Source organism: Colossoma macropomum, unplaced genomic scaffold, assembly GCF_904425465.1.
Source record: "Colossoma macropomum unplaced genomic scaffold, Colossoma_macropomum, whole genome shotgun sequence".
Classification (NCBI taxonomy): Eukaryota; Metazoa; Chordata; class Actinopteri; order Characiformes; family Serrasalmidae; genus Colossoma; species Colossoma macropomum.
Genome location: NW_023495386.1, coordinates 338,296 through 353,918, shown reverse-complemented (window position 1 = coordinate 353,918; position 15,623 = coordinate 338,296). Strand labels below are relative to the sequence as shown.

The window sequence follows — 15,623 nt, the reverse complement described above, 5'->3', positions numbered from 1 at the left end:
ACTGACGTTACGTGTACTTGATGAGGGGGTTCGATGTTATGGACAATCACGATTTTTAACTAGAAAATATCGTGCTAATTATTTTTAGATTTCAACAAAACATACAGAAATCTGGCTATAACTTAACCTTGGGTAGCTGCTACAAGGCTGCAATTTTAGGTTCAGGAAAAGGATTTTGTTTAGAATCTCCCTCTTCAGGTTCATATAAGTAAGACTGCGTTGACTTAATCCGATTTCCAGCTTGCTCCATACTGAGGTGCCTACACCTTAGATTTCTGTTTGTTAGTTAATCAGAGGTTTTGCATTTCAACTATATCGTTAACGCAAAAGTGAAGTCAGCTTCTTGTTCAAAATTTCCCGTTCCACCTTAAATGGTCCAGCAGGTGTTATGACTGCTGCGCCATTTAAGGTGGAACAGGAACATTCGAACAAGAAGCTGGTGAATAGGAAGCAAACTTCAGCCTCATGACGTGATACTGTGAATTTGGAACTCCAAAATGATCTGAATTCGAGCTGGATGAACATTATAACGTTGCTGGCATGTTATCTCCATTTTTTGGAGGGTGCAGGTGCCCTACAGACAAGGCGGTTAGGGATCTCGGTTAACGTTAGCTAACGTTGACGTAAGATTAGCAAGCTAAATTAGATAACAAAATTAGCTAAAGTTAGCCTGCACATTTTTCTACATTCTCATTGCTAGCTACATTATTGAACAAACTGTCATACGAAAACCGTGAATGTTATTTAAAAATAAAGATTTACCGCCGTGTGATTCACACTGCCTCCAGCAAGCGTCAGGAAAGCTGTTCGTTTCAGCTCGAGTCGGCTGGCAAATCTGGAGCCGTATTAAGCCCTATTCTCAAAGGAGTCGGCAAAGCAATGCCTGCTACAAGCTCTGTGCTGGGTGTCACTTCAACCCCAGGCAGAAATTTGAGCCATTTTGGAATAGAATGTAGAGAGCAACCATTCTCCCTCTTGCATCCAAAAACTTCTGTTAATTCCTAAACGGTGGGTAGGGAGCAGTATGCAAAAAAGTTACAAATGTTGAGGTAATTTGGACTCCTTACGTTAAACTTTCATATGGGGGATGTTTCTAAGGTGGCGGAGTGAGTAGTAAAACTTTTCGCAGGCTCAGAAATCTTTCTAGTTTAAAGCAGTAATTGCAGTCAGAATTTGCGAAAGTTGTGCTAAACTATTACGATCACTTTTTATTCTCACGTTTAAAAGTTAAGACTATTTCCGCTTTAATCCGTTTTTTTTTAAGTTGGTCTAATCAGCATGGCTAAGCAGGCTAATTTAGCGGACACTGGGAAGATGTCCCCTACTCCCCTGACCAGCTTGAAAACACAGCTGACACCGTGCGTCGCTTGGGGAAAAATGGGAAAAGGAAGGCTACCGAAGCAAAGCATTTTCCAAATGCTTTTAAAACGGCCTTGGTGAAGCCTCTGCAAAAAAGAGTAGCATGGATCCTTCCATACTAAATTATTTTAGACCAATTTTAATCCTGCCTTTTTTAAGTAAAGTCTTAGAAAAAGTTGTTTTCAATTAAATGTGTATCTAATATCAAACAAGTTATATAAGAATTTTCAGTCAAGTTTCCGTTCTAACCATAGTACTGAGACAGCATTGGTTTGTGTTGTGAATGACCTCAGGCTCAGCGCTGGTGCGCAAAATCCTTTTATTCAGTTTTAGAATGGTTTAAATCATTTCATATTCACATTAAATCATAAATCAATGGGAAATCATTAATGAAAAAGATTTGGCATTTCTTGTGGAGTCCCTAAGGGTCAGTTTTAGGGCCTTTGTTTTTTTCTTTGTACATGCTATCACTAGGTGATGTCATTAGGAAACATAATACAAATTTTCATAGCTATGCTGATGACACCCAGTTATACATTTTTATTTCTTCTGATGATCAAGACGCTGTAAACAGACAGCTGTGTCAGATATTTCTCGTAAAATTAAATCACGAAAAAACGGAAATACTCGTCATTGGAACAAAAACTCAAAGAAAGCTGCTTTATGAGAAAATAAATGACCTTACATCACAGAGTGTCTGTTTATGTTCCAGCATGTGATCTTAAATCTGCAATACTGGCCTTCTGCTAATACCTTCTATAAAATACAGAAAACATGGAGAGGTCTTGTTCAGTTATTATGCTTCTAAACTGTGGAACTTGATTCCACCTTTTATTAGACAATGAAGCTTGGTGCACACTTTTAAGAAGCATCTAAAAACATATCTCTTTAACTTAGCATTTAAGTAAAACTCTACGTCTCATGGTATTTATTTTTTATTTTTATCTAAATTAATATTTAGGATTTCTTATATTACTGTATTACTGTTAAGCTTTATCACATAATGCTGTTTAAACCTGTTAAATCGTGAGATGATTTTGTTTTTCTTTGAAATATGACTGCATGATTATTTAGGTTAAACTACGAGGTTTAATGATTAACATGCCCTGCGTCTGGTTAGAGATACAGTTCTTTCTTAAATCACTAACTCTAATTCACTAATTTTTTTGTTATTTTTAGAAGCATAAGAAGTATTAGAAATTATGTTAAACGCAAAGCATTTTTTTCTTTGTAAGGAACAATCTAAAGTCAATTCTTTTTTTTTTTTTACTCATTTTACAGTCGCTGAGGTCAAATTTTGGAAGTCTTTTTGGAAGTGGTGTGCAGAAGCATAACTTTGTCATGGTTCGTCACGTTCAGCAGAGGTCACTTTTCCATGCAAGAACTTGGATGGTAAGATCATCAACTTCAAAAGTGATATCGAGGGTCACTGAATCATGGTTATTCTTGAATTTAGCCATGGTAACTCTGTGCTTGTAAATGTCAGTGGTCACACAAACAGGACCAATAATAGTAGATTGTTTCATGATCTGAGTTCCCTAATTGATGTTTGGAAAAACACTTATTGTGTAGATAAAATTATAGTTGGAGGGGATTTTAATGCATTTTAACTCACATTCCTTTAACCCTCTAATATCTAATTTTGCTATGGCCCTGAATTTAGTTGAGGTATGGCAATTTAATAACCCTCATAAAAAGCAGTTTACATGGGATCATTTCTCAGGGCATTCTCATCACTTTAGGCTGGATTTTTGGCTAACAACTAGTAATCTTGTTTCCTTTGTCTTTTGACTGTGGCATTTTTCCCTCTCCTTTAACTGATCACAGTGCTACTTTATCCATTAGAAGGTCCATTGGCTTTAAACCTTCCAGATTCCACTGGACATTTAATAGTAATGTGCTGTCTGTTACCCAACAGTGACCTCTAGTGGTTATTTTTATAGCAGTTTGCCTTAAGTTTGTACTTAAGTTTATTTTGTAAAAAACTTTGTAAGTTTGCCTTTGAGTACAATGCTACAGAGAAGCAACATTTTTCCAAGCTAAACTTCTATTGTTAGGTCGTGAAAGGCTTATGTCTGTGAGTAAATATCTTTATTTTCTTAACAAGATAGTTTTCTTACGTACCTCCTTGTGAAAAAATAGCGAAGTGTGTGAAGTAATCACTAAATTCATGTCGTAGAAAATGGCGCTAATTTGTTAGCATGTCTAGGAGAATTTCCATTCATATTAGCATCAAGCTAAATACTGTTATTTTGATGGCGATTCTTGTGCATTCTTACATCCTAGATCCTTTGTACAAAGTATAGAGTTATTTGGTAATATGTATTGCAAAGCGAACTCGACACATGGGTGTACTGTAATGCATATTTCATTTGTTTCAGTTTTACAGTGCTTCTTCTGAGTAAACATTCCTGTCGTTAAAATTTGGCCTCTTGGAATTCTTTGGAAGAACCTGTTATCTATCTGCCGAGCTAGCAGGCACGAACACTACAACATTTTAGCAGAGGCAGAATAAGTAATTTGTTTAAAAGTAGTTCCTTCTGTAATGATGTTTACTCTCTGATACATGAGGTGAAAAATACAAAAGAATTAGAAAAAAGAATGAAATCACCAGTCAGTAAATGCTAATGATTTAAATTTAAAGTGAAAAGACTGGCAATAAAAGAAGGTAAACTGCTAGCACTGGTGAGAAAAAGTGTATTTAGTGTATTTAGATGAGGAAGAAAATAAAGAGTTCTATCTTTACTTCTTCTCATCTTTCTTCCTCCTTTTGCAGACAGAAATGGACAAACTATACAGAGATAAGGCCTTCACATTATCCAAAGCATTATGGATGGAAGAGGGAGAGAAAAACACATCCTATTTTTATTAATTTAGAAAAACAAAGACAAACCAAGAAACCAAACAATACGTTATTCATAGAAAATTTGTGTAAGTGACAGTGGTGGACAAAGTACACAAACCATGTACTTGAGTTAAAATAGGGATACCCAAGGTAAAATATTACTCCAGTAAAAGTAGAAGTCCTCCCTTTAGACCTCCACTTGAGTAAAAGTACAAAAGTATTTGCTTTCAAATGTACTAAAGTATCGAAAGTAAAAGTACTATAAGATTAATTATGACTCTAATGTCCTATTACCATTTTTGTAAGAAGACTCTTGCTTCATTAACTCATTTTAGGTGAAAATACTCTAGTGTCACTCTTGGTAAACCAGTCTTTTAATAGAATGTCATTAATGAGTCTGTCACTGATGTCTGTTAAAATAATCATAAGCACAAAACACTGAAGGCAAACAATTTCCCTTAGGTAGAACCAAGTGGCTATGAAATAACTTGTTGCGAGCAAGCAAAGTTTCAGTTTAAGATCTCTCAGATCAGGTCTCTGTTCATAAACATAAACTAACAAAAACAAATTTACTATAAAATGAAATAATGTTTGAATAAATTCAGAAAAAAGACACATGGCAGTCACAGCTGCAAATGTGTACATATTTCTGTATTGTGGTCTATTTACACAAAGTTAGGTTAGTTCCATCATTTATGTTGATATAGGCACTCCCAAAATTTTACACTGCTGCACTGACATTGAACCGTATGCTTGCACTGGGTAGGTATGTCCAACAGGTCAAAACAAGCTCAAAACAAAGTGCATGCTGTACCCTGATTGGTGCGCTTGCTTCATGCTTCTTTCGTTTTGGCCTGTTATGGTTTTATACACACATAAGCCAAAAAGAACGACAGATTTCACATAATGTAGCGGAGTAAAAAGTAAGATATTTGGCTTTGAAATGTAGTGGAGTGAAGGTAAAAAGTTGCCCAAAATGAAAGTACTTCAGTAAAGTACAGATACACAAAAAAACTACCTAAGTACTGTAACGAATTACATTTACTTTGTTACTGTCCACCACTGGTATGTGAAGATCAGACAGAAATTGACAATTATATTTCTTCCTTTTATAGCAATTTATATGATTTCAACTATTCTGTGTTTGATTGTGACTTATTTTTTAATCCACTTAAAGATAATATTTTCAAAGTAGATGATCATGACAATCAGTTTTACTAAGGCAGACTTACTATTTCCAAACTTGACAATTCGATTTCCCTGATGTCCAGTGGTAAATCTCCTGGCCTTGATGGCCTTACAGTTAAATTTTATAAACATTTTAGGCCTGACATAAAACCTCTGAGGCTTTTAAAGATTGTTTAGGTAATTCTACCATGTCCCCTACCATGAACCATGGTTTAATCTCCTCCCAAAGCCAAATAAAGTACATCTTGCTAACTGGAGACCTATAACACTCCTGTCTTGTGACTATAAGTTTCTTTCACAGTTATATGCCAATAGACTGAAAACGGGGCTGAGTACGGTAAGTGATGAAACCCAGTTCATTAAAGGAAGAAATATTTACAATCATATTTGGCTGATTCTCAATGTGCTTGACATCAGAGTTTGATTTTGGTTTTTAACTTTTTTTTTTTTACCCCAATTTTCTCCCTAATTTAGTCGTCTCCAATTCCACCCCGCTAGTTAGGACTCCCCCAATCACACGATGCTATCAACGCTAGGAGGGTGAAAGCTAACACAGGCTTCCTCCGAGACCTGTGAAGCCAGCCACCGCTTTCTTTTCGAACTGCCGCTCACACAACGTCACTGGACAGCTGAACGCGCTCGGAGGAAAGCGCCAACCGCCAGATCTGTTACGTCAGCTAACAGACACCTGCGCTGACTAGCATCGCGCTGAGTGAATGATGGGGGGAGAAGGGCAGCCATCCTACCCACCCAGAGAGAGCGAGGCCAATTGTGCTCTCTCGGACTCCCGGCTCGCAATCTCCTGATGATAGGGCTAACGCTTAGACGGTTGCGCCACTTGGGAGCCCGGTTTTTAACTTTTTAAAAGCTTTGGATACATTAGAACACAAATTTCTGTTTAAAACCTTGGAAATATTAGGCTTTGGTCCTCATTTTTGTAAAGTGATAATGTTTTCCAATTATATTTATAGTAATATATCTCTTACCCAAGGTCCATCACCAAATTTTAAAATTAAAAGGGGAATTCACCAAGGATGTCCAATTGCACCTTTACTATTTGAGCTGTTGAGTTAATGGCTGTTATATTAAAAAGTCTGAGGTCATTCATGGCATAGACATCTTAGGTAGAGAATTTATTAGAAGTCAGTTTGCTGATGATACAGCCTTATTTTTGTAGAATAGTGATATTGTCTTTGTAGTAATTGATAAATTACTTTTTTTTTCAAAAGCTTCAGGTTTGACTTTAAACCTGAAAAAATGTGAACTATTTGCATATCCCTGTGAAGACAGGTAAAAATACATACATTTTCTAAGACATGTATCCTTCTGGGTCATGGGGGTGCTGGAGGTGGAGGAGGTTAAATATCTAGGTGTTTTTTTTTTTTTTGGAACTAAAAATGCAAGTAATAATGGGAAGCTAAATATAACTCCTAGGTTAAAGTGAAGAGTTTGCAGACTCAGTGGTTAACTAGAGACTTGTGTATTTTAGATTGTATTTTTTTTTTGTCTTAAACAGAGGTCGTATTGAGGCTTGTTTATCTATATCAGTCTATATATATTTCTCAGAAAGCAATTAAATCAGCCAACTCTATCATGTTTAATTTCTTGTAGAGGAGTGAAACACATTATTTATGGAAATCTTAAACAATTAAAGATTACGGGGGTTTAAAAGCCTTGGATTTTTAATCTCTTCTTGGGATGTTCAAGGTTAAATGGCTAAGTGTTACTAAACCACAGTCTCTATGGTAGTATATGCCTAACAAAAGAGTTGGTGGCTTTAAATACCTTGCTAAGTGTGACTATGAACTTTCAAGAATCCCTTTAAAATGATCACATTTCCACAAGCAGGTGCTCTTTTTCTGGAAGATGGTATTTACCCACAATTTCTCTCCCCACAAGTCTAATAATTTGGAAATAATTTCCTACTCCCTGCAACGTTGAGGCATCAGTGAGCGATCTTTTTATTTTTTAGTTATTGTGTGATGCTCCTTAGGTTAAAGAGACATATTCTAAAATTATATTTAACATCTATCCAGTTAGTGAGCTTTTCAGAAGAGATTTAAATTAGAGGCAGAACACTTTTGGAAAGATGTACACAGCTGGCTGTCTTACTTACTTAATTTGGAGCTTAATATTAGATTTAATAAATGTCATTATTCTTCTGGATAATTATCATATTCATATTTGTAAATGGAAGAAATGTAGACCCTTTTAAATTGTTTATTTGTGGTTCTGTTTTTTCCGAGGCCAACACTCACTTCAGTTCCATGAAACTACTGAAGAAGCAATATCAAGATGTTATTGTTGTGTATCATACCACACTGAGCTGCAACATCCACACTTTGGTTTCTGTGCACTATTACAACAGGGAGAATAAGAAGTGGATGGAAGCACTGATTTAACATTAAACAGAGCTGAAATGCTGTATTGGTGGTGTAGCCCTGTTTACTGCTGCTCCAATTGCTCACAGAAAGCAGTCTGTCTTTGTACAACATGCCAGCTATTTTCAAAATATATATGTTATAAAATAAAAGCAGAATTTTGTATACATAGGGTGAATTTTGATAGACTTCATTTATATTTAGCAAGATACACTAGCTAGAAGCCATTGCTAACTACAGCTTTATTCTCAAATAAGGGAGCTTCCATTAGCTGCCTAACATGGAGCTGCATGTGTCTGTGACACATTTACAACATGTCAGTTATTTCTGAAACATTATAATGAGGAAAGCAAAACTTTAATATGTAAAATCTATTTGATAGAGTTTGTTTAAGTTATCGTGTAACTAATGGTAGGCTAGTGGGCTACAGGTGCTGGATAGATAGCCCACAATTAGCAGTTTAAGGAAAACCAGCATCGTATGAGTAGCAAACATTAGCTAGCTGGCTAGCTATATTAGTGATCTGCCACACAGCATAATTATTTTAGTTTCATTACAATTTTTGAAGCAGTACATCGGTTTCACTGCCTCACAAATTGTAATGAAACTAAAATGATCCACGTTTCACTGCTCACTTTAAAATACGACTCCTGGCTTGTATCACAGTACTGTGGTTGTGCTATTACATTCTGATTTCCCTTTTACATAGTTGTTTGTGTTGAAGGAGAGCCATGCCTTGTCCCTGACATAATGTGCCAGCTAACATTACCTGTCCATACTAAGCTGATATAGGAGAAATTACATCGTTGATGGTGCATTGTCTGTAGTATTGGCTTTTTAAAGACATGAGTACAAAAATTGCTGGTAAATACGATGCAGAAAGCTGCTCTAAGTTAGCTGGATAACAGTTTGGGATAATAGTCACTGTTAGCAATGGCTTCTGGCTAGTGTAGCTATATCTAATGACAACGGCACAGTATTGGTGTTCCATAATGACGTGTAGATGAAACTTCCGGAGGTAGCAAGGGTAAGGGCTTTGAAGATGCTGTGTAACGAGAAACACTTTAGTGCTCAAAATTTTTCTTTAGTTGTTATCTTATTCATTTTGTATCTTACTCATCTTTGAACTTCGAGCTCTTAAAAACCTAGTTTAGGAGAGCCTGTGTTCTTTCTCGCTGTTTTACGCTGTTCTAAGTAAACTGGAATTAAATCTTTAGTTATGGACCTGGGGCCATTCTACAGAAACTTCTTATCTTTTTTGTCTTAAGATCTGACAGGTCAAGATAAGATTTTTCACAAATTTGTATTATAAATGCAATATGATGTAGGACCCAGATGCTGTCCTATGCGGACCTGGACCTATAACCAATAAACTATGGAAAATTATTTAATTTCGAAGGGGTGGTCCTATTTTAATCAGTGTAACTTTTCTAGCCTTTACGATACTGCTTTAGTGGCCGGGAAACTCACAGACCAATTGCATGCATTGTAACTGAGACTCGAGTGAGTGACACACACACAGTGGAGGGACGAGGCGAGACACAGCAGTCGGAGTGAGTCAGAGGGAAGTTCTTTCACATGGCATGCTCTAAAAAGAGAAAACTGACAATAAATTTTGTTGAAATTACTAATGTTATTAAGAATTACTGAATTGTACTTTGGATTGTATTTAATTTGACATTCAGTTGTTGACTACATAAGATGTTGATATAACTTCTAGGCTACTTCAGTATACAGTATGGCACTGAATCATGATGCAAGTTAGACATTATGATGTTCCGGACCTTTGCTTGAGGATATTTTCTCTAATTGGACCTTATTGAATTTTAATTAAAGACCCCTGATGTAGACATAAAAAATGTAAGTGTATGAGGCATTGTCATACTATATTGCAACTGGCAATGCTTAAAACGTGTGGTAAAAACATTTTTAATAGCATGTATAGTGAAACAAAAGCTTTCATTTAGATTCCTTTTTATTTATAATGCCATATACCATGAACAGGAAAAGAGTCAAAAGGCCATATAGGGTTGAAAGGCTTTGTCTCTTGCTTTCTTAAAAAGAGCAGATCTGTTATTCCTGTAAGTGGACAAATGATAGAAGATTTAGCTCTGAGAGATTATCGTGCTTTGTTAGTAACTTACGTGATCAGGATTGACTGGTTTTCACGGTCTAAAAGAAAGAACACATTGCAGTAAAGGCTTGTTAATAAATTGGTTATAGAAAATTGCATAGAGTAATATTAACAAATTAATAACTTTATTTGAGAGCAGGTAAAAGCAGTAAATATTGATGAATGGATGACTGACATATCCTTGATTATTTATTTGTTTTTTTGCTAATTTCTTTTCTATTTTTTAGAAAGAAATCCCAGTCAAAGGTGGTCATACCAGCAGATATTTATACTGAAAAGAGATACCCTAATGAAAGGTACCAATTTTCTCATAGTCATAGCAAGTTTGTAATATAATCCCACAGATTTGGACAATGCCGTAAATTTGGGGGTAGGCAAAATAATGAATGCACCACATTAAAAAAAAAAACTAAATAACAACTAATAGTGCAGTTGCGCAGATCGATCATATTAGGTTAAGGGCCTGTTAGCAGTCTGTGTGTGCTTGAAGTGGTTTGTCAATCAGTACTTTAAAATGGAAGATGAGGAACAATTAACAAAGGAGGCCAGATAGTGGACAAATGTGGCTAAACTACATTGGCAAAATAAACAGTGGATGCAAGTCAAACTTAAGCAAAAGAGATGGAGAGAGACAGGATAGTTGCTAAATACCACTAAACTACAGTTTTTTTTCCCTGAAGTGTGGTACCATTGTGGCTTGAACTGGTTTTGAATGGTGCCATTGTGGCTTATTCAACTCAACTAAGTAATCTGAACGAATAAAGTTTCATTCAAGAACTTTGTACTTCCTTGAGTTGGATAAAACCAGTTCAATTGCTTGCTACTACATGTAGTATTTTTTGTAGGTTGAATAGACAAAATATTTGCACAGTTTAAAGCTTATGCACTAGTGAATATGGTGTAGAAATTTGTCCTCTGAAGAAACATACTCAAAGAAAGCTTTGACTAAAACATTGGGACAGTTTAACAATTAAAATGCTTGTTCATAATGAGGTAGCCCAAGATGTAATTTTTATGGTATTATTCCTTATTAGGGATGTGCATTCCAACTTATTCTAATATTTGGGTTTATGTAAAAGTTAATAATTGGATACCCGATTAACCACAGGGAAGAAAAAAACAATAATAAAAAAGGAAATACATACTTATACCAAAATTAACACAAGGCTGCAGCCTTACTTTTTAGACGACAGCACTGAAGGTTAAAATATATTTTAGTATTTATTTATTTTTTCAGGTTTTCATGCCAGGTGAGTAACAGAGGATGCCTCTTCAAAGGAGCCAATAAGCTAATGTTGATGAGGAATACAAGTTACTTTATCACATAAATATGCTTGCATTGTTTCTGGACCATCATAATGAAGTGTAAATTAATACCCAAATAATGATTTCAGTATTTGAATACGGACACCTCAAATGGTTAAACGTACTTTAGCCGTAAAAGATAGGCTTCACTAAAGACAACTTGTTTGACCTTCAACAGCAATGTTTGGATTGCTCATATATACTGATAACAAATTAGTCAGGAACATCAAGTGGTTGTTGTAACACTGCTCTATTAAGTAACAGAAACAACTTGCTGTCTGACTTAAAAGTCAATGAACTATGTTTGTGACTTCACCTTGATATCAGTTAATAATTTATCCTGGGTGCTTGAGATCTCTGCAGTTTAAGTCAGTGTTTCTTAACCTTGGCTCTTTGACTTGCCTAGCTTTAGTTTTTCTTAGCATATCTACCTACAATTGGAGCACCTATATGCTACCTGCATTTGTGTAGTAGGTCTGTTGTTCATGGTGCTTTCTGACATATTTTGTCTTTCTATTACTATTTGTCCTTGTACATTGATCATTAAACCTTACTGCACTAGTGTCCATCCCTTGTCCAGTCCTGATTGTTACATACTGACTCATAAATGAGTCTGTGAGAACTGCACCTTTTACACACAACTGCCCTACAAAAACAAACTACCACAACTACTATAAAATATCTTGCTAATTATCTAAAGGCACAAACAAACAATAAATTCATAATGTATATTGAAATACATTTTCAAATGGTAAATTACATTTGTAATAAAAACTTTGAGATTTACAAGTCATCCGTTCATCATTCTTTTACTGTTTTCTGCTGTAGTTAATTTCTGTGCTTATAAGTGTAGTTATAAACATGTAAGAACAGTGCATAGTGCTTGCAAATGAAGTTACTTCATTGAAGATTATTGTTTAGCGTTTACCTGCTAACATATACTGATAGGCATTATCAGAAATGGAGAATATGTGAGGAGGAGCTTCACTCCTCTTCTTGCCCCTGTAGGCTATAACCACTTCCTGATTATACACTGGCAGCCATTTGTAGGGGTTGACAGTGACACAGAACAGCCCTGAATATGTCTTTGAGAGAAAGAAATGCTCATTGTTAGGTCTTTCAGATAATAATACAACTGTTTAGTTGATCTAAAGCAACTTCAAGTACTCACATAGATCATCCACGCCGCGTAACGCTCTTTGAGATTAAATAACACAGCTGGCTCATGAAGAAAAGTCAGCATGGCCATGTCTTCAATTTTGTCAAATTTGGGAGGATTCTGTTGCAGAATCTGGCTGTCCTTGAAACTTTGTGTCTGAAAAATGACAAAGCATTCAGTAGATTACTGAACTATAAATGTGAACTGCATTATTTGATATTTTGTATATATTTAGTAGTAAAGCTTTTAATGTTTTCAAATACAATTTGAATTTGTGTAAAAGACTTGTTCCTGTTCTAACCTTGTAATTGCTAAATATTGTGATTAGTCTGTGGTTAGGAGAACAAGCCTTGTCTTACTAATGAAATTAGGTGAATGTGACAGTGAAAAGAAGATAAAAGTTTGCAATGATAAGTTTGCAGTAATTTTGTACTCCAGAATGTCTTACCATTTTCATACTAAAGACTTGCACAACCAGTCTAGAAATGCTAGAAATTAAAAAATAATAATTATGATAATTAATCATTAAAATATCTGTAATTGTTATATAGACGAGTTAAATCAGGGTTTTTCTATTAATCCAGTTTCATCACATTTATAAGCTGTTATGTTCCTTGCAAAGTCTTGATCATGTCATGCAGTTCTGAGCATTCTTACTCCTGTTCCGCTTTCCTGGTTTTGACATTTTACTCTGGACTTTGGTTTTTGAGTTTTGGATGGTGTTATTGGCTTGAATGTTCTGATGGCTTACACACCTGTTTGTCTCCTGCTGTGAAGGTCGAATGTGAGTTTGTTTCAATAAACTTGCAGTTGACTCCAAACTATTGTTGTGAGTGTCAGAGTGACAACTTTATAAAGTGATGTTTTCTACATTAAACACATGTAACCAGTACTGTGCAACAGTCAGAGACCACCCTTTCATTTCTTTAATTTCCAGTCAAAACAGCCTTTATGTACAAGTTATCAAGATATAATGTTTTCTGCATCATGAAAGAGAAGGAAGCATGTATTTAACAGACAATTACACAGAAGCCTCAACAACTAAACATAATGCAACATTTATTTCAGTATTTAATGTGTCCTTCCTGTGCATTTATTACAGCTTCCATTCTTTTTGGGAGACTTGCTTTCACTTTTTCGAAGACATCTGCATGGATATTTTTCCATGCTTTTTGTAAACACTTCCAAAATTTTCTCTTACATCTAAAAGATGAAAGCTTTAAGTTCTGCATGTGTGATGGTGACAGTTTTAGAGGTCTAGCAGATTTTGAATGATTCATTACTTTAAAAACTAATTTTTTAATATTACATAACTTTATTATGCAAGAAGATTATTAAATTAAATTAGATTTAGATTTTATACTGCTTTTCACAGTGGACAGATGTTTGCAAAGCAGTGTGTGGATTGTTGCTTGTGTTAATATTACTGTAACTTTGAAGGGTAACAATGTCAGTGACATTGACAGTAAATAGAAAGTACATAGACAAAAATGTGGTTTCTGACGCTTGCACAGTACAATATAATAATGTAATGTGGGGCTGGTGCATGTTTGTGAATTTACAATTAATCTCAAAACTCAACATTTCAATTCAAATTACCAACGGGTTTTGTGTTTATTTTAAGCAGTCTTCTCAGGGTTAGCTAAGCCTGTCCTTGTCACTCCCTTGAAGGTTATAGATATTGGATTGTTAGAATGTCTGTTTTTTCTTTGCCTTTGAGGGCTGTTTTTATTGTAGCCCAATGCTTGTTTTCACTCCAAAAGGAAGAGGGGTGTATTAATAATGGTTAATCCTAAGAGTAATGCTGCTGTATCTACTTTGGTAAATTTATTGTGGCAAACTAATTACAAGTTACAGTTGAATCACAGATTAAGATTTTAGTTGCAGATTTGTTAAGAAATTGTGATTGCTGCAGCATATCTTAATTTAAAATAAAACCTAGATTAACAAATCCTTGATTAGTTGTATAGTTCCCTTAATTTAGACCTTATTGGAGTAACATACTCAAAATGTGTTAAAAGTCTGTTTACTGAATGCTTAACATTTGAAGCTATTATTCAGATAAAATGAGATTTTTTTTTTTTTGAAATCCATAACTTTTCTATACAGTTTTTAATATTCCTGGACATTGCTTTTGATACCACTTATACCTTGTTTTACTATGTAAAATAACGTTCAAATATTTACAAAATGCATCAATGACATAGCCCGTTTGGTTTAACAACAACTTAAAATATGAGGCATTAAGTTGAAACTACAGCAGGAAATTGTGTGATATGACTTACAACTGACTTGGACTTAAGATAAATATCCTCTGCTTTTATTTTTACTTTAGTTTAAAATTGCATTAAGCAATTAGGTAAGGCACATATGAATATTGTTTATACAAAAACATACATAAGAGGCACATTGCAATACACATAACATGCAGTTTTTGGACTGACCTTCCCTGTCTCTGTTTGCACAGTCACTTTGTCTCCTTCACGACTGGTGACGGTAGCCCTAACAAACTCCTCTACAGGATCAGGCACAAAACATTCCTTCTTCATGTCGAATGGACGAGTCTGTGCCTCCAAGCGCTCCTTTTCTGACTTCCGCAGATAAGGAGCTGCAGCCCCGAACACTGCCATTTCAGCGTCTCCCATAGCTATTCTTAGAGAATTTAAAGGATGTCATGTGATTTGAAAAGTGATGATAACTGAAATAAGTGTTTGTGCTACATTTATGAAATGTTACATTTATAAATATTTCACATTGTTTCAAATGTGTCTGTATTGCAGGTTTTATATAGAGTACAGATGTAGAAATATACCTATTTTTGCCTTACTGGAAGCAGAGAATGGTGAAAGCTTCAGTGCTTTAACCTGAAATAAAGAGACAGGAAAAGGTCACAAGCGCAAATCAGTTTACTGTTGCCATGTATCAGCACATTATAAACATATAGAGGCACTGTGGGATCAGAAGAGAGCAGGAAGAGTCATGAAACATAAGTAAAAGATATACATCCTGAGAAAACTCACCCAAGGTCAAATGTGGCAGCTCTAGTCTGTGGTTTTTTAAGAGTATATATCTAATACTTAGTCAGTACAACCCTAACCCTATAAGGTCACAACTATTCCGTGACTCCTCCCAGGGAACGTGCTCACTCACTCAACACATCAACCTGAGATTCTGTAGCATTCAGAGGTGCCATATTGAGTGTTTGGGCTGACAGCCAGGAATGCTGCATATCTGTTTTGTGTCTCTAGTCCT

The 15,623-nt window shown here is 35.4% G+C and overlaps 1 protein-coding gene across 4 annotated transcripts in view; it reads right to left on the bottom strand.

The window, feature by feature from the left end:
* LOC118801963 (myosin-7-like) overlaps nt 1-15,412 on the bottom strand; it is a 46,224-nt gene extending 30,812 nt beyond the window's left edge. The window contains exons 1-6 of one of the 4 annotated variants that reach the window (XM_036562374.1): nt 15,392-15,412; nt 15,184-15,235; nt 14,816-15,023; nt 12,384-12,527; nt 12,141-12,297; nt 9,918-9,945 (exon numbers count right to left, since the gene is read on the bottom strand). In XM_036562374.1, the coding sequence (XP_036418267.1) occupies nt 9,918-9,945; nt 12,141-12,297; nt 12,384-12,527; nt 14,816-15,016 (530 nt within the window). In that variant the 5' untranslated portion in view covers nt 15,017-15,023; nt 15,184-15,235; nt 15,392-15,412. Of the gene's footprint in view, nt 1-9,917; nt 9,946-12,140; nt 12,298-12,383; nt 12,528-14,815; nt 15,024-15,183; nt 15,236-15,391 lie in introns of those variants that run through there. The other 3 variants (XM_036562376.1, XM_036562377.1, XM_036562378.1) reach the window with 3 other exon arrangements.
* Nucleotides 15,413-15,623: the final 211 nt, after the last annotated feature.